This window comes from Scophthalmus maximus, chromosome 5 (assembly GCF_022379125.1).
Source record: "Scophthalmus maximus strain ysfricsl-2021 chromosome 5, ASM2237912v1, whole genome shotgun sequence".
Lineage (NCBI taxonomy): Eukaryota > Metazoa > Chordata > Actinopteri > Pleuronectiformes > Scophthalmidae > Scophthalmus > Scophthalmus maximus.
The window spans coordinates 15,839,118-15,856,468 of record NC_061519.1 but is presented as its reverse complement, the minus strand read 5'-3'; the positions used below and the strand labels follow the sequence as shown (position 1 = coordinate 15,856,468).

Here is a 17,351-nt window from a genome sequence, read left to right as displayed (position 1 = left end):
TGGCTACCGACTCTTTGACTCGGCCGGCGCTCGAACCCCGCGTTTTACAAAAACAATACAGCGGAACCAAGTGAAATAACCGCGTTAAAATCTGCGTTTCTTCAAGACTCGAACTGTCGGGGTGGTGTCGAGGTCATGCCCACGCCTCGGCAAGGCTAGCTCTGGACAGAGTTGTTCAAAACTGCAGTGGCAAACCCTGTTATATCAGCGCCGAACGGACCACGGCGGCGTTTTGTTTGTGTTAGCCGTAACGTTAGCAGGTGGTTAGCTAGCCAGGTAGCTGGGGAGGAACCGTTACCTTGCCAACGAACGTCAACTGAAACTGCTGCGCCGAGAATTTTCCCCCGCAGATTTTGGAAATCCAAGTCTCACATTATCTCTCGACGACTTGAGGTGAGTGTTGTGTCGGAGTTCATCCTCAAAGCAAGACGCTAGTACCCGAGTAACTCGAAGGTTCTCAATGAAACACTTCCTCTTGTAGCCGAGTCGACTCCGATAAGCTAGCCTGTTCGTTTAACCGTTAGCATATTAACACTCTCTCTATCATCGCCCCAAGCTGGAGAACTAACAACAATGTCGCTGTCGACTGAGGTGAGTCGAGGCGTCCGGTTTAAAGGAGAGACCATTTGTGTGGTGCCCGACCTCTTCTCTGATCAGCAAGATGACTTTGACCTCAATAAGTCCTACCCATGCACCAAGAGACCGTTGTACAAGAAGAGCCTTTCCACAATGCGACGTCGTTATTACCCCGGTTCCTTGACCGGTGAGTATAACTTGGCACACACACACACACAACATGCAGGGCAAGCTGCTGTTTCGGTTGTAACTGAGGGGAGCTGAAATGATTAATCGATGACACACTATCATCATGTCAGATAACTCATCAAGCAAAAGTGCCCATAGTTAAAAGTTGTTGTATTTCTATGTTCCTGATGAAGGTAAACATGTAAAATTTGAGTGTGAGGCCGACCTTCCAACAAAACAAGCGGTTTGAAGATGTTGCCCTGTGCTGGTACAAAAGTAATTTGTAGTCACCACACTAGTTGGGAGGATTGATCTGATTCAAGTGTTTGCTTACAGGTGAGGGCTTGGATGTTTGCAGTTCTGTCGCAGCAAGAAACCACCAAATCTCAAGCTTACATCCCGAGCCACAAGTTTCTGCTGTCTGCCTGCCACACCCATCCACTGTGTCAGAGGCCGAGGAAAGCCTCTTCTGTCAGCTGATCTCTGGAAACTTTGGCCTGACAGGATCTCCATCTGTCCTAAACCCAAACAAAGGCATTCTTACTGTCAACCATAAAACCAGAGAGGTAGGTGTGTGTGTGTGTGTGTGTGTGTGTGTGTGTGTGTGTGTGTGTGTGTGTGTGTGTGTGTGTGTGTGTGTGTGTGTGTGTGTGTGTGTGTGTGGTGTGTGGTGTGTGTGTGTGTGTGAACAGTGACAGCTGTACCCAATACCTTGTAAACATGTTGGTGTTTTTTCATTTTTCAGATTATGTCAGTGAACGAACAGGCCTGCAGACTTTTTGAGTGCACCACTGATGAGCTGATTGGGAAAAAACTGGAAAGTTTCTTAAAGAAAACCAGCCAGGTCATGGAACAAGCTTTGGAAGAAGATTTTCTGCTCGTGGATGGAACTATTGCAACTGTGTCTGGAAAAGTGGTATGAAATATGCTGACTGAAAAACTTGCACTCTATGCATTAAATTCATGGTTTTCCTCAAAAGGGGATTATCCAGCAAGCTACCATTCAGTCGAATGTATATTATTTACTACACCATCACTGCACAAATATGTCTGTGTATACAATATTTAAGAGTGTGTTTTGTTTGTTCAAATACTTTTTCTGAAGATGGATGTTGTGACACTATTTAGTGAGGTGCCAGTGTCGGTGTGCACTCACAAACCATCACAAAATTCAGATCACTGGCTTGTCATGGTTGAAAATGTGGAACGGCTATCAGCCTTTATCTCCTTTTCACAAGATGTAAGTACAGTATTTATTGGAAACCTCATGTCTATTGAAAATTTCAGCTTTTTATGTGTTTTAAAAATGTTTCATCAATTATTCCTCAACTATTTCCTACTCTGTGAAATGTATCATAATTTTCTAACTCATTAAATCAATTGTTTGTCACACTTCTTATGTCATTTCTAGGGCAGTGTCCTAACCTGTGACTTCGCATTTGCCCATCTCCATGGATACCACCATCCTGACGAGTTAAAAGGGTTGTTAGTAAAGGAGCTAATCCCCTCTTTACAAATCCCTCTCCACACTCACGCCTTGCCCAAAGTAAGCACACGTTAAAACCAAAATTGTCCGCCCTCAGCAAAGGAAAGCTCCCATTCTTAAGCTTTGCTTTTAAGTTTATGTTTACCAATATGCTTCTTAGACAGTTCGAACACAGAGAAGAATTTATATCCCCAACATTTTAAGCTTAGCTATTTCTTTGAATCTGTCATCTTTGACTTTGATTTTTTTTTTCCTTTTAGATGCTGAGGGTACAGAGACGCTGCGGTAAAAGCAGAGGGGGTGCATCAGTCCCGCTGTGCATCAAAATTCAGGGGGCAGTTCTATGTGGAAAAGCCCAACACCAAGAAAATGAGATTGGTTGCACCTGCCTAACAGATAGTTTTGAAAGATCAGATTCACAGGACAAGCAAGCTTGCTCCCCTCTCGCCTCTCCTGTGTGCAAGACAGAAGCCTCACACTCTGAAAACTGTGAGCGACCTCATGGAAAAGAGCCGTCCTCCGGTAAATTGTTTAGTCTGATATTAAGGCTAAGCTGTCACCTATGGCGAGGTCTCAGAGTGATTAAAACACTCAATATTATTTTGAGAAAACTGGAGCATAATCCACTGTGTTGCTCTTTCCCAACTCAAACATCTTGCAGACAGCGTGAGGATAGATTTTTTTTAAAAGTCGCATCCTGGTGGAAAAGAAATCAAAATCTGAAGTAATTGACAAGCTTAGCTAAGAATTGAGTGCCAGTTATCAAAGTTAGCATTGTTATTTAATGCTGCACAGATCATGCCGTCATATGCCAAAAACATTATTTAACTGCATCAACAAATGGATGGGAGTCGATAAAAGAAAGCTAAAGGTTTATAAACTTTACACACAACACTGTTCAATGAAAAACGTGCATCTCCAAATTAATTCAAAATCCTTTAAAAAACATCTGGAGTATCTGAAAACTCCATGAAACAAGCCTGGAAAAAAGCTGTTTTTTTCACCTCATGAATAACTGATAGTTAGAGTTACATGTTTTTCAAAGAACAGTTACGGAGGTCTTTCTAAATAGATTTGCATGTGACCTAATATGATCCATATTGATCATGTGTAGTGCTAACAATGGTAGTTTAAAAAGTGTGTCAATGCACAAAACAAATCACTGTTGGGAAACACTACATACTGTACGTACCCCAAAAAAACTCATTCACCAAATACTGTTGTTGATTCGACTGTAACTAATTGTAAGTTTCCAACATTTGTCTGGACTCTCGAAGAAGTCAAGGTGGAAAGCAGTGCCATCACCTCAGGACCTGCACTGGAGTACTCTGGGACAGTCTGTGCGTTTGCTCCTCTCAGTGGCCTCCTCTTGCTCCGCCCTGATGGCTCCATCTCCAGCATCCACAACCACCTGGCCCTCAGTTTGTTTGGTTACATCAAGGACGAGTTGTTAGGAAAGGTGAGTCAACATGATCAGCAGAGAAAGGGGGGCTTTTGGTTTGGATTGACGTCTGTGCCGACCATCACTTTCTGTCACTGCTTCCTCGTCGTCAACAGAGTGTCACTTTCCTGATGCCTGGTTTCTACGGATGGATGTCCGACGCAGACAGAAAGTCCTGCCCGTTCCCTGATTCTCAAGAAGAGACTGGTAAAAGTGCAGCCTCATCCAAAATATCAGGAAAATCTGGTGAGTATTTGTGAGGTGTGCAAGACGAGCTCCACAATATACTTGCTGTGATTAGTCTTCATTGTCGTCTTTGTGGTAACCCAATATGGTTGATCTAAAAAATGTGACGTGTCTTTTTTTTTGGTGGGTGGTTTTTTTTTTTTTTATATATATATGCATCTCAAAATAGTTTCCTTACTTTATTTTTTTAACTCTGAATTTATTCCTGTTTTGTGTTGTGTTTATTGTCTTGTAATACAATAATATTTGTTTGCACTGCGTATAATTTAATCATTTTTTTTTCGCAATACTAGACCCGTCCTCCCTGGTGGCTGGAGATATGGCCACGGTGCATCAGGCCATCATGGAAAGAACCTCGACGGGCAGAGGCAGAATCTTCACTGGAACCGGCACCAGACTGGAGAAACAGGGCAGCGCTTTGTGGAATCTTTCCCCACCTGCAGTTACTTCAACACGAATGCTTATGTAAGTAAACATCCCCATGTGCTTGTTGTCATTTCATGTTCCACAAAATAATAAACTTCTTGAATGTGAGCATTTAAACTTGGACAGAAGCTAATGCGCTAGTAGGTATGTCAAAACAGCTGAGGTTAGGTATTTGTACATGTTTGAAATTACAAAATTATTCATGCAAAAAATGGAAAACTTTCTGCTGCTCACACAGGGTGCGAACACACAACTTTACAAACAAAGTGAACTGTAATACGGTAGCTCACTGAGCACTCATGTGTACGCGTTGCTTTGACATAAGTTCGGGACACATTACATTGTCGTCTTTCATGCTAGCTGTCCACACGAAGTGTAAGAAGGATCACATAGGAAATGAACTTTACAACCAGATGAACACACACCAGGTTCACCAGCTGACTCTGCCTCATCTCTCCAGGCTGTTTTCGACATTTGATGTCAGGCAGAACCTGTGTTGGCATTTACGTGACTTGATGGTTCCTGCGCTACCGCTTGAAAGGTTGAGCTTTTCCCAACTTCTACCCCACGCGGCGCAAGTAAAGCGAAGCAATGGCACCTGAATGCAGTATGGCAATGCATGACATCACCCAATTCAAAGTGAACGAGCAGCATTTCATTTGAAGCCTCTAATGTGCGAGTGCTCCTTAATGTTGCGAGCACCCAGATGATGTCACGATCTGCCGCCAGCTTCGTTAGCCCAAAGGAGATAAGATTTCCATTTGTGAATGTTTTGTTTGTCACAATTCATAAACACTAACATTTCAGAATATGAAAATGTTGACATGTTGTGAATATAAGGTGAAAGACTGGAATTCTCATTTGAAATACACTTCAGCAATATTTGCATTGTGGATGTTAGTCGTCTTATTACTTGTCCCTTATGATCCGCATCAAATGTAAAATGGACCTGTTGCTGCATTTGCACTTGCCAATGCCGTTCCATGTGTTGTTAGTTGTTAACTGTGCCTGCCGCCTTCCTCTTGACATCAGACCAGAAGGCTTGTAGGGTTATAATGCTGGAAGACTCCCAGTACAGTATCTTTGATACCTACAGAACTGAAGAAAAACAAGGAATGTCAGAATTTTCTTAATGTTGGCAATTACTTGGTACATAAGTATCAGTTCTGCGTATCTAATCAGCCATTAGAGACACTAAAGAACTCTCCTCATAAAACAAGCTATTACCATAGTTTTTTTTTCTCCCCTTACCTTTAAGAATAAGATTTGTTTAGGTGTGTGGGAGCAGACCAGTTCCCCAAATAATTTAATCTGATCATTATCACTGAGACACTGGCGGATAAGGGGCTCAGAATTTGGATTCATAATATATTGAAAGTCCTCTTTTGCCCTCTGTTGGACAGATACTGTCAAAGCAACGTACTGATTCATGCTAAAGTGACTTGTATGTGGTTTAACCAGGTTTAGTGACGGATAAGAGAGAACAACGCCAAGGGCCTTGAAACCATGTGTGTGTGTTCCCACCTGGAAATAGGTTGAATTAAGGAACACACTGTAGGGAAATATTACTATGGCATTCTGTAGTGTATAAGTATCCATGTCATTTAGTTGCATACATTGCATGTTACTACATTTAATGTAGTAATACATTTGCATCATTATTTTCACAGAAATCGCCCGATTTACCCGAGCATTACTGTATTTAAATTAGGATCCACCCATTCTTTCCTCAGGGCTGATGACACTACGGAGTTGATGGAGGAGGCAGCGCGGGTTGCTCCCTGCAGTAGCCACCTGGACTGTGCAGACTCTACTCAGGCACTCCTCAAGACATATGCCTGGGTGGAACCTCCAGAAGAAGGCACCTACTGCCCCGTCGTCCTGGAATTACCACACCATAACGGTGACCAGCAGTTCTGCAATGGGGTTCAGAAAAATGATCAACCTGCCATTGCAGTTATCCCAGGTGAGATTATCTCCAGGTGTACAACTAAACTATTGTAGTTTTTTCCTTTTCTCTCTACAGTCATTTATTCATAGTGCTTCCTCTTAATCCATAAACGTAACTGCAGTAATTTGTTCAAATGGGTACGGTGACTAGGACAAAGGAAAATCTTTAGAAATCTTTGTTTTTCCTTCTCTGCGTAGACACTCCCACCCAGAGGGGACCTGCTGTTGGCAGGGATGGTGGCACCTCCCCTGATAGGGGTAAACACCACCCATCATGTGCCTCTGTACTCCAAGATTCCAGCTACGAGGTCATTTCCCTGGAGAGCAGGTGAGAAATTGTGAGTCTATGACTCAAGAGACATTTTTTTGTTTTTTACATGTACCACCAAATGTATCACTGGCGTTAACCCTATTTACATGTCATTATACCACAGATCCAATTGCCAACTTTCATGTCTGTAATCAAGGCTGAAAGTTAGCAGTACTTCACATACTTCATCAATGAAGAATTGTATTTGTTCTAATATCTTTTTTTAATTTTTTCTTAATTCAAATTATATATGCTTGATTGCTTAATGGTTGAAGTTTCTCAGAGACTGAAATTTTGTTTGAGTGCCTTTATTTAGAAGAAATCTTTTCTCTCCAGGCAGGACTCCTGCAGAGTAATTCTAAAAACATCAGTTTGTACTGAACTGCTTTTCATTTGCATCTTTTACAGGCCTGACATATATAGTACAGAATTTACATCCCTGAAAGACAATGACATGCCAGAATGAGACTGGACAGAAAACACCCATGTCTCCAACTTCTTTTAATCAAATTATACCGAGTGTTTATTCTGAGAAGATTTGCCAATCTTTTGCTGCAAGTGGTATTTCTGTGTAATCATTTTGTCAAAAACTAATTTTCCCAGGTCTTCCTCTGGCTTCTGTGAAAAGTTTGCTGGTCATGTTGGATCTGACCCAGGCCAAGCAGAGGAGTCTCATGCGGTACACATAGAGGACTCAGCCAGCTACTTCCTGGACCTCAACAGCAATGGTGATCTGGTGACCCGGGCCCTGGCTGACCTAGATCTGAGTGCCAGTATAGAGCTGCTAAGTGGCGGAGGGTACAACGATGACAACCAACACTCCATGACATCCTGCGATACAACCGAGCTCCTGCGGACAGCCTCTCCATGCTGTGTAGAGTTTGACCAGGAGGCCGAGCCTGTTGAGACTAAAGATGCTGCTGTGGAGGCCAGAAACGGTTCAAGTGAAAGACTACAAAAGGACACGGGCGAGCAGGATCAGTCGGCAGCTCTCTCTTCACCTCATAGCAATAAGAGTGAGGAGTTCCGCGTGCAAATGAATGGCGGGATTCAGTCACTGACGGACATTCCTACTACATCTACACCTAAGAAACGTAAAGTAAACGGACACACCCTGTCCTCAGACACTACAGAGATACTTGAGGGGCAATTTGAAGGAATAGCCTACCACAGAGATGGCACAAGAGTAGGTTGGTACACTTAAAGTATTCACTGTTTTTCTGTTTCCTTTATAAAAATCTACAGATATTCTCTCATAAAGCAAATAGACTTTAAACAGAATCTCTGTTTCTTTCCAGATGTGCAGTGTGATGTGTTCAAGACGAACCTCCCCAATGGAACCTCTGTGTTCTGTGTGTGGATGAGTCGGCCCGGCCTGCAGGGGACAATGTTGCAAACAGATCGATCACTGCACAACCAATCAGGAGCCAGTCTAGGAGAGGTCAGTGGTGTTAAAAGCTCAAGTAATAAGTTGGAATGCCAGATGTATTATTTTATTTTTGATAATGTTTTTGTTTATTTGTCATTTAATGATTTCTTCCCTTAGAGGATTGGAGAGGCCAGTCACAGGGAGGCGTTACGCTCCACTATGGACTTGGAGCAGTCTCGAGCCTGTGACGGACAGTTTGAAGAAGAGTACCAGCCGCTTAAAGCTGTGGGTAAAGGAGCCTTTGGTTTTGTCTGGAAGGCTGAAAGACGCTCTGACGGACAAGAAGTAAGAGAATATTTATCAATACAGAATCGTACCATTCCTGTATAGCATCAGAAGGGTAGAATATTTTTCTAAGTTTGTGATGATACGGCCTCTTTACCAAATGTCAAAATGTGCAGGTGGTGGTGAAGTTCATCCGTAAATCCCGGATTGTGAGTGACTGCTGGGTAGATGACCCCATGCTGGGGCGAGTCAGCCAAGAGATTGCCATACTGACACGAGTACAGCACCACAACATTGTCAAGGTAACTGGGTTGTCACATCAGAACAGTCTCAAGGTTTAAGAAACAAATTGTTTGTTTGTTTTAATATTAAATGTCTTTGCTTTACATCATTAATGTGTGTGACCAGGTTCTGGAGGTGTTTGAGAATGGAAATTACTTCCAGATGGTGATGGAGAAACACGGAGTTAGTCTGGACCTTTTTGAATTCATCGACCTGCAGCCGAGGCTGGATGAGCCCCTGGCCAGCTTCATCTTTAGACAGGTATGTACATGGATTTTTTTTTTTAAATTGGGGACTGACATGAAGTGTTCAGTTGCTCTTTGTTAAACTGGGCATTCTTTCTGTTTCTCAGCTGGTAGCAGCTGTCTTCTATCTGAGGGGTAAGAACATCCTTCACAGGGACATAAAAGATGAGAACATCATCATCGACAAGTGTTTCCACATTCGACTAATAGACTTTGGCTCTGCTGCCATGATGGGTCCGGGGAAGCTCTTTTACAACTTCTGTGGCACACTGGAGTACTGCTCTCCAGAGGTGCTTCAGGGAAACCCGTGAGTATATAATACTTGTGAATGACAAGTGGTGTTTGTTCTTCATAGGAAATTATATAACAGACCAGTGTTATTGTTATTTTTAGGCTAAAAGAGGAATGACTGTCCCGTTAAAATCATTAAACCTTACAGTAGAATATAGGTCAGAGCTATATTTTTCAGCCCTGTATGACTTTTATAACCCATTAACCTTAAAGACGTACAATGAAACACTAGCTTTAAGGATACACCCATTTTTAAAGTTAGAAATTTTACATTGACACTGAAATGACTGGCATGTTTTTCCATAGCTACGAGGGTCCAGAGCTTGAGATGTGGTCTCTGGGGGTTTTACTCTACACCCTCTTATTCAGTGAGAACCCCTTCTGTGATGTGGGTGAGATTCTGGTAGCCAAACTCAAGCCCCCGTTCCCCCTCTCTTCAGGTACACTGCCGTTCTTTATTGTTGGCTTAAAAAAGTTTTCTTTCACTGCTGTTACAGACGATCACCACATATTTCTCTATGTACTCTCACAGATCTCAATGGTTTGTTGCGTGGGCTTCTGCACCCTGATCCTGTCCAGAGGACAACTCTGGATCAGCTCCTGCTGCACTCCTGGATCAGCCAGGCCATTTCCCTGGCGGAGTACAGCTGGACTGAGGTGGTTCCTACCACTCACAGCTTTTGTGAGTACTCTTTAAAACCAGTACTCTTTACAATCCACTTCAGATGTGATCAGGTTCCAGCAAATATAAGATTTTTGATAACAAAAAGTGTTTGTTTGTTTTTCTCAATTTGAGAGGTTTTAGAATTTGTATTCATGGCTGTCCAAATACATGACAGTAACAAAGTAGAGCTCATCTTCTTCTTTGAACAGGCTCACCACAGGACCAAGAATCCAGCCCTATTAGTTACAATAGACAAGGCTTGTTCCCAGATCATGATGACAAGACTCTGCCCGATGATGATGAGGAGGAGGAGGAGGAGGAAGATGAGGATGATAGGTTGTCAATGGTGGCCCTGGAGACGGAGCTCCAGAAGTACCTCCATGACGGCTAAAGACTGAATTTAAAGGGAGTGAAGTCCGACCATCCGTCCAACGTTTTATCTGCAGCAGTGCAAAGAGGACATGAATTGTAAAATAGATGATGGAATCTTGTTTTAATCCAAGAACATAAGCAAATGGTACATAACACAAACACTGCACCTTTGCCTTGTATGAAGTATACACAGTTTGCTACCAAGTGTAAAAGGCACCATTGTCAAGCTGTTTGGTTGTCCAAAGTACAATATTTGTGTTAGCAGAGTGAGATATAGGAGCGCAAAAGCATCACCATGAACATAGCAGCATCTTCTACTCTTTTTATTTAATCTATTTTATTTAATCATTAGATGTAGTGAATATTTGAGTGATCAAAATTATGGTAAAGACTCACAGGGAAGCAGCGTTCCATTAAAATCCACGTGAACTGTGATTTGTTCATCTTAGAGAAACCACATAAAATTTTGATAAATTGAAGTTGAAAAGGTTTTTCAACTACAGCTTTATGGATCCTTGTTTAATAAAAATCTTTCTCCCGTCAATGATTTTAAAATGTTTTAATAAATGATTGTAAGTATATTTACAATATTTTATCTATTTGTATACATTAATATTTTACCTCAAATGTGTTCTTTATATATTTTTCCAGGTAATAATGAATAAATTGACTGTTAACCAGAACTAAGAATTGTTGTCATTTGTCATGCAGACATTTGGAATTCATATGAATTTCATAACTTGTAATTCTTTCCAAACAGGTGACACAGCTAATAACTTGGGCACCATGTAAATAACATGTAGCTACTTGACCTGAATGGCTTATTGTTCCTGTGTATATTAATGAAGTGGATTTAATTTGTAATCTCAGCTAGAAAGCTTGTTTTGTAAAAACTTAATCTCAACATGAGTGGGGGGAAACACATGGATGTATATATCTAAGTTATTTCATAATCTGAGTTACCTTGATTAACTGAAAAACACTTAAATAGCCTGACAGCGTACATAGTTTAGTTTTATTGCTCATGGTTTAAGTGGTACTAAAAAACTAAGATAATTACGAAAGCATATAACTTTTGACAGGGCGGAACCTTTGTCCTCTATACCGCATTTCAAAGGGACGGAAATATATATACGACGGACAAGCATGGGGACCTCAGGCGCAGCTCGTCAGGTGAACCAGAAAACTAGAAAATGTTCTTACTGACGTTATATTCAGACACTAAACGTGTTATTCAACGTGAATGAGTTGCATGCTTCATAGATGTCGCATGGATGATTGACAAAAATTGCTGTACAGTCTATTAAATCTCACTATAACCTTGATGTTTGCTAACTTGAGCTAGCGGAAGTGCAGCTAAGGTTGCAACTCTCTCCTGTTAACTTCTCTGTAATTGCTCTACAGCCAAAACTGTTACATTTGTCCTGTTCAGTGTTCAGAATTTTTCAACGTCGGGAATTTAATGGGGCACATGGCTGCTGATTAAGCTTTCTAGCCATTATTTTTCTCTGCTTAAGGTTCTCCGATGGGCTGTGAGAACCACCGCCGCCTCCTCTCCGTTCAGTCCTCTTCAGTTCGGGAGATGCCGCCTCCTGCCTCCAGGATTCTTCTGTTCCTCCATCAGACAAAATAACCACAACGTTAGTCGGGTGTCCGAGAAGCCAGTCACAGAGCTGTCCCTGCAGTCTTTGGTCGACATGGGATTCACAGACACCCAGGCAGAGCAGCTGTATGAGGCCGTGTCCAACGTCAGAGGAGGAAGTAAGGCCAAACATGCTCTGTCAACTCTCACAGCTCTGTTCGTTTTGGGGCTCAACCCCTCCAGTGTGGAGAAGCTGCTGCAGAAATGCCCTGAACTGTGCACCGTGAAGGAGACGCAGCTTCAGCAGCGCATAGGCAACCTGCGGAAGATGGGTTTCGTCGAAGGTGAGACCGTTGCCTCGTAGCGCAATTCATCCTAACATTGTCAAAGCCATTCTTGAGGTGGAAGCAGTATCTAAAATATTTAAACATGTGTCTCTATAGGCAGTCTTCAGAGAGTGGTGGCCCATTACCCCCAGATCCTGACTGTGCCCGTGAAGACAGTAAAGCACGTGGTGATGTTTCTCAGAGAGAATTGCCTGTTCACTGGGCAGCAGGTCACAGAGCTCCTCAGAGACAGTCCGGCCATGGTCCTCGAGGATCTGGGTCAGCTGGAGTACAAGTTTCAGGTCAGCAAGCAAAGCATAAAAGACAGAATGAGACTAAATGAAATCCATTAATCAATTATGTAGATGAAAAGATTATGATTATCCAATCGATGATTATCTTTGTATCTATGTTATTACATGTATTATTTATCCATCCCTCCACAGTACGTCTACTTCCGAATGGGTGTCAAACAGGCGGCGATGATTAAGTCCAGGCTGTTCCGTTTCCCTATGGACGAGGTTCGCTGTCGACACAGTTTTCTGGAGCGCAGGGGTTTGTACCAAACACCAGACAAGAAAGGACAGACTGTCGTCATCAACCCTACACTGGACAGCATCCTTAGTGTCGACCAGGACACCTTCCTTACAGAAGTCGCAAAGGCGTCGGTAGAGGAGTACGACGTCTTTCAACGACTCACGGCAAGAGAATGGCAGGAAGAAGAGATCGAGCGTGGCAGCGTCAAAGCTGATGGTGATGATTCTGATGAGGAAGTGGAGGATGAAGACGATAAGGAGACCAGAGGCAGGAGTGGATACAGAAAGAAAAGAAAGAAATGACGACATGAGGGACTGAGAGGACTATAAAATTTAAAGAGGAAATGACACATGATGGAGAATGAAACAATAAAATGTTTCCTTTCAACTGTTTGTTGAAGTCAGGTGTGTCATTCGGTGCTTTCGAATATTCTTATCTTAAACACGCACGGAAACATGATGCTGTGGTTGTTTTACCTGGCGTGTTTTCTTTTGAACGTTCCCATGAGAGCAATGGACGAATGAGTGATCCCTCTGAGTTAGAGTTGGTTTTGGTGACCACATACAGTCAATGTGAGGTTAAGCTGAGAGACGAGGGATGAGCTACCGCTGTCAGGTGTGAACATGATTTAAAATTACTCCTGTATGTTCTTTGCTCCATCAAAAAAAGTTTTTGCACTTCTCAAGTGACCCATTAAGTCAAGCTCAACTGCTTTGTTGCTCGTGGCAGTGGAATAAAGATGGAAAATGTATCTAATGATTTAAATTTAGATGGTTTTTCTAATCAGTTACCTTTGAGTAAATTGGATTTTAAACAGTTCGGGGTAGAAAAGCTGACAAAGCAACAGCAGGCGGAGCAGTGAAGAGGATGAAAAGGCTCCACCCTGTCACTATGTTACGGCCAAGTGGTTGCAGCTTTCTCCGTCCACACGTTATCTGTAAGAGTCAACAAACAGCGCATCAGATAAGGCCAGCGGGTGAGACAAGTTGTACAAAGCATCCATTGATTTATTCCCCTGCAAAGCTTAATGGATGTGCAACGCAGAGAGGGGTTTCTGCTCTGGATATCGGGTAAGAAAATTCACCTTTGACCAATCAATAATTTGTCAATAAATGCATCTGTGCAAAGTTTGAACAGAAACTTTCAGAAAAGATTTTCGGAAAAAAAAGGGAGGAAAAATGAGTATGACAATGAGTAAATGCAATGAATATTCAGAAGCTTTTGGGGTGGTGGCGGTATCTTGGTACGATTCGTCTAAAACATTTAATCCATAAAATACTGATGCCCTACCTAACGTGTATTTATGTATAGTAATATTGACAAAATATTTTCACCCAAACTGACTTGTGTCATTGCGATGTTTTCTGTGCAGTTTATTTAGTGGATATTTTCCCACATTACATTAATTATTTACAAATTCAGCTTCATTTGAATTTGTTTTCCATCTGCAATATAGGACCAAAGGGGCAGAGTCCATTTGTTCATGCTGTTCATATTTGAATGCTGGGAGGGTTCTGGCTGATGATTCAAATAATAATAATAATCTGACCTGAGCTAATTTCAATCTGATCTTGACATTTCTTTAAGAAGAGCAGTAAGGCACAATTATCAACATTATTATAATGAAGTTAGCCAAAGCAGTGAAAGAAAAATGCGTTTTCAGCAGATTTGCCTACCCTGCAATATATCACGATGATAGATATGAGAACACTTAGTGATTGTTTAAAGACCATAATTCACGATGTAGTTATTGCTGATATTCTTCCTCATGTTTGATCAGTGATAAATTTGATTGCGTAGCACTGTGTTTTTATTGCAAAACACCTCCGTGGTGTATTCATATACACCGTTAGTTTACCTATGAATTGTAAAACAATGATGTCAGTAAGACAATTTTTAGCTGCTCCAGTCTGCTGATGTCAATGAAGGGTGTTTTCTTCCACAGAAAGCTGCTGGAGGAAGTAATCAACACATCATAATAAAACACACCTCAGTCAGCGCACGTGTTTCCTCGGTATCCGAAACACAAAATGACATCATCACTACTGATTGCAAACCTCACACAGGTATGGGTCGAGAGTCTGCGGAGGTGGCACCTAGAATTCTTTTTCATCCCTACCACAGTCGTCACTCTGGCCACCTTGCTCGCCAACCCTGTTCTCCTGGCATGCATCCTGCTGTCCCGGGCCTTACGTCGAGAGACGCGTTACCTGCTGGTGGCCAACACCCTGACGGCAGACATTCTCTTCCTCATCATCAACCTGGCCACCATGATCTGTAATGCTGCGAGAGCTCAGATACCCTGGACCGTCTGTGGGCTCCTCACAGCCGTCACTGTCACCGCCTACTGCTGTGCCATCCTCACTACCACCCTCATGGTGGTCGACACCTACGCCGCTGTCCGCTGGCCTCTCCGTTACCACGAACTTCTTCCCCCTGCCCGCACCCACCGCATACTGGTGGGGGTGTGGGTGCTGGCGGCCATTTACCCTTTCACCCTGGTGATCATGATGGAGGCGGACAGGGTAAATGCCCCCGAGAAGTTGGCCGTTTGTCTGGTTCTCATCTCCCTCGGCCTCATTCAGGTCCAGAACGTGATGTGGATCCACGTCTACTTCTTCGTTGCTGCGCTCATCTGTGCTTTGGTCATTTTTTACTGTTACATTCGGCTCTACATGGTAACAAGGACCCAGGGCATCTGGCAGAGCCGCTTCTCCAGGGCTCGGGTCACCCTGCTGGCCCATGGGGTCCTGCTCCTGCTCTACTTCGCCCCAGGCTTTGTTTTCACCGTGGAGCTCTTCATGTTCCAGAGGAGTGACATAAGTCAAGATGTCCGTGTGTGGATCAGCACAGTCAATATGTGTGTTTTCATGTTGCTGCCCAGGGTGTTTGCTCCTTACCTCTATGGGCTGAGGTACAGGGAAATCTCTGACACTTTAATGCAGCAGCTGCATCGGAACAGGAGAAACAGCCAGAACACAGTGTCATGAATGACTCTTTAGAACCGTCTGTTAGTCAATTTCTCCAATGGCATTGCTTTTGATTTATAGGGTTAGTTCTCAAAGTAGCCCTCCAACAAAAAAAGATAGAACTGCAAAGGCTGTACACAGGATTTTTTTTTTGAAATAATGAGGTTATGAATACAAATATGACTACAAATTCAATTCAACCCAAAGTGTTTTTCCGACTTGCCACTAAAATATATGTATATAATTGTATATGTATATAAGTATTTTTTCATGTCCTCTATATTAATTAAAATATATATATATTGTTTTTAATTCTATCCTATTATTTATATATGTTTTTTACCTAAAGCAGTGTCTCTAGGACACCAATTTTTTTGGAGCAATAATTGGACATAAATTCCTCCTTATTTTTTTAAAAAATTTACAAATTGTCAGGAACAGTAATGAGGACATTTTCTCACTCGTGGTTGTATTGTGCATTATTTATTTCACATACTGTTTTCTTCAGTTCACCTTTATTGTCATTTGAGAGAAGCCATACGAAATTTGAGTGTGATGACAATAAAGTTCATTCTATCATTTCTATTCATTTTCTTTAATAGAAACATATACAATGGCTTCACTGAAGTGTAAATCCGTATATCAACATGGGCTCTTATATGTTTTAATACATTGAATCTTAAAAACAAAAAAAATTACCTAAGCCAAATATGTATTCTATCATCATTATGTTATGTAAAAGCCACATAGATCCTGTCACTCTGCCTCAGCTTTACGACTACAAAGCACTTAATGCCATTTGCTTTTAAAGCCTTGTTTGTCTAAAGATGGAAGTCCGTTGTTAAAGAATGGCTAATTGACTTGGCAGTTAAAACAGAGGAAAGAGCGTATTCCCTCAGTTAGGAAGGTATGGTGGCGGAGTCATGAGTCATTATGGCTGGAGGGACTTATGTCTGTCTCCGTCGTGTGTCATCTGTAACTGGTACAACTGCCCAAGAGGAAGACATTCTTTCTTCATCTGTCCACTGGGCTGCGTCACTGCTCTTTCCTGCAGCAAACAGCGCTGCCTGCACATATTTCCATCCCTAACCCTAACCCTAAATCTGCAGGTGGATCAGACAGGTACAAACAAATACTACTGTTACCCATTTTGTATCAGTTTCTATGACACTAATAATAATAATAATAATAATTATTATTATTATTATAATGACGCATTGTCCGATGTCTCAAACCGTGGATTTGGTGTTCCAGATAACGTGGATTACTGTTGGCGGTGACGGTGTCAAAGGTCACTGTACCTGATTGAGACCTGTGAGTGGTCCTGCTCTGCATCTATGGCCTAAAATGGGGTTTAGAGTAGCAATCTCCCTGTGACATCAAGGACAATACAAGGACACTACTGTGGGTTTCTGATCACCTTCCCTTTTGTTCATCACGATTGTATGCATGTGTACACGTTCTAGCATGCAGGCTGTCACTGTCCACGTGTGAAGTGTGTGTAAAGGGTAAAATTCTCCCCTGGACCTGGAGCACGTGTTTGAAAACACTGTTAACTGGGTCATTGTAAAGCATTGTGGACCATTCCAGGGATCTCACTGGCGAGTTCTGAGAAATATTTTGCAACAGGGTAAGGAAGTTGTGACATGTTTTTTTTTCCCTCAAGCTACACTCCTCCTACCTCCTCACCTGAAAAAAAAGAAGAAGCGTGGTTCACTGTGTTTCTCCCTGTTTTCACGTCCACCAGCTCACACTGCTGTCAAACTCATGCACCTTCACCTGCGATGTGTTTGTTCATGATTTGCGAGGATCGACAATCTGTCTTG

The 17,351-nt window shown here is 42.3% G+C and overlaps 3 protein-coding genes across 5 annotated transcripts; all 3 read left to right on the top strand.

The window, feature by feature from the left end:
• The first annotated feature begins 28 nt into the window (after window positions 1-28).
• On the top strand, window positions 29-10,794 carry pask (PAS domain containing serine/threonine kinase). Of its 2 annotated transcripts, XM_035634824.2 has the most exons (22): window positions 29-393; window positions 557-763; window positions 1,081-1,310; window positions 1,490-1,660; window positions 1,850-1,984; window positions 2,156-2,290; window positions 2,491-2,752; window positions 3,508-3,689; window positions 3,788-3,917; window positions 4,211-4,382; window positions 6,077-6,309; window positions 6,492-6,621; window positions 7,207-7,793; window positions 7,902-8,044; window positions 8,150-8,317; window positions 8,434-8,559; window positions 8,666-8,800; window positions 8,892-8,919; window positions 8,995-9,091; window positions 9,382-9,515; window positions 9,608-9,757; window positions 9,949-10,794. In XM_035634824.2, the coding sequence occupies exons 2-22, from the start codon at window positions 574-576 to the stop codon at window positions 10,128-10,130; spliced, it is 3,720 nt and encodes a 1,239-aa protein (XP_035490717.2). In that variant the 5' UTR covers window positions 29-393; window positions 557-573; the 3' UTR covers window positions 10,131-10,794. The 2 variants fall into 2 exon arrangements, with proteins under 2 accessions (XP_035490717.2, XP_035490716.2); XM_035634823.2 differs by having other exon boundaries at window positions 8,892-9,091.
• Window positions 10,795-11,213: 419 nt separating this feature from the next.
• mterf4 (mitochondrial transcription termination factor 4) lies at window positions 11,214-12,948 on the top strand. The gene is made up of 4 exons (XM_035634825.1): window positions 11,214-11,284; window positions 11,629-12,037; window positions 12,137-12,321; window positions 12,466-12,948. The coding sequence occupies exons 1-4, from the start codon at window positions 11,258-11,260 to the stop codon at window positions 12,856-12,858; spliced, it is 1,014 nt and encodes a 337-aa protein (XP_035490718.1). The 5' UTR covers window positions 11,214-11,257; the 3' UTR covers window positions 12,859-12,948.
• Window positions 12,949-13,083: 135 nt separating this feature from the next.
• LOC118311201 (probable G-protein coupled receptor 148) lies at window positions 13,084-16,105 on the top strand. Of its 2 annotated transcripts, XM_035634827.2 has the most exons (2): window positions 13,084-13,626; window positions 14,623-16,105. In XM_035634827.2, the coding sequence occupies exons 1-2, from the start codon at window positions 13,588-13,590 to the stop codon at window positions 15,544-15,546; spliced, it is 963 nt and encodes a 320-aa protein (XP_035490720.1). In that variant the 5' UTR covers window positions 13,084-13,587; the 3' UTR covers window positions 15,547-16,105. The 2 variants fall into 2 exon arrangements, with proteins under 2 accessions (XP_035490720.1, XP_035490721.1); XM_035634828.2 differs by lacking the exon at window positions 13,084-13,626 and having other exon boundaries at window positions 14,466-16,105.
• The last annotated feature ends 1,246 nt before the right edge of the window (window positions 16,106-17,351 follow it).

What these genes read in the sequence shown, in the direction of transcription:
- pask (XM_035634823.2), top strand. Translation starts at nt 574, where the DNA reads ATGTCGCTGTCGACTGAGGTGAGTCGAGGCGTCCGGTTTAAAGGAGAG. An exon ending in GTCATTTCCCTGGAGAGCAG is followed by an intron (nt 6,622 to 7,206) that starts GTGAGAAATTGT and finishes TAATTTTCCCAG; the next exon opens with GTCTTCCTCTGGCTTCTGTG. An exon ending in AGCACCACAACATTGTCAAG is followed by an intron (nt 8,560 to 8,665) that starts GTAACTGGGTTG and finishes GTGTGTGACCAG; the next exon opens with GTTCTGGAGGTGTTTGAGAA.
- mterf4 (XM_035634825.1), top strand. Translation starts at nt 11,258, where the DNA reads ATGGGGACCTCAGGCGCAGCTCGTCAG. An exon ending in GAAGATGGGTTTCGTCGAAG is followed by an intron (nt 12,038 to 12,136) that starts GTGAGACCGTTG and finishes GTGTCTCTATAG; the next exon opens with GCAGTCTTCAGAGAGTGGTG. An exon ending in AGCTGGAGTACAAGTTTCAG is followed by an intron (nt 12,322 to 12,465) that starts GTCAGCAAGCAA and finishes ATCCCTCCACAG; the next exon opens with TACGTCTACTTCCGAATGGG.
- LOC118311201 (XM_035634827.2), top strand. Translation starts at nt 13,588, where the DNA reads ATGTGCAACGCAGAGAGGGGTTTCTGCTCTGGATATCGG. An exon ending in GTTTCTGCTCTGGATATCGG is followed by an intron (nt 13,627 to 14,622) that starts GTAAGAAAATTC and finishes AACCTCACACAG; the next exon opens with GTATGGGTCGAGAGTCTGCG.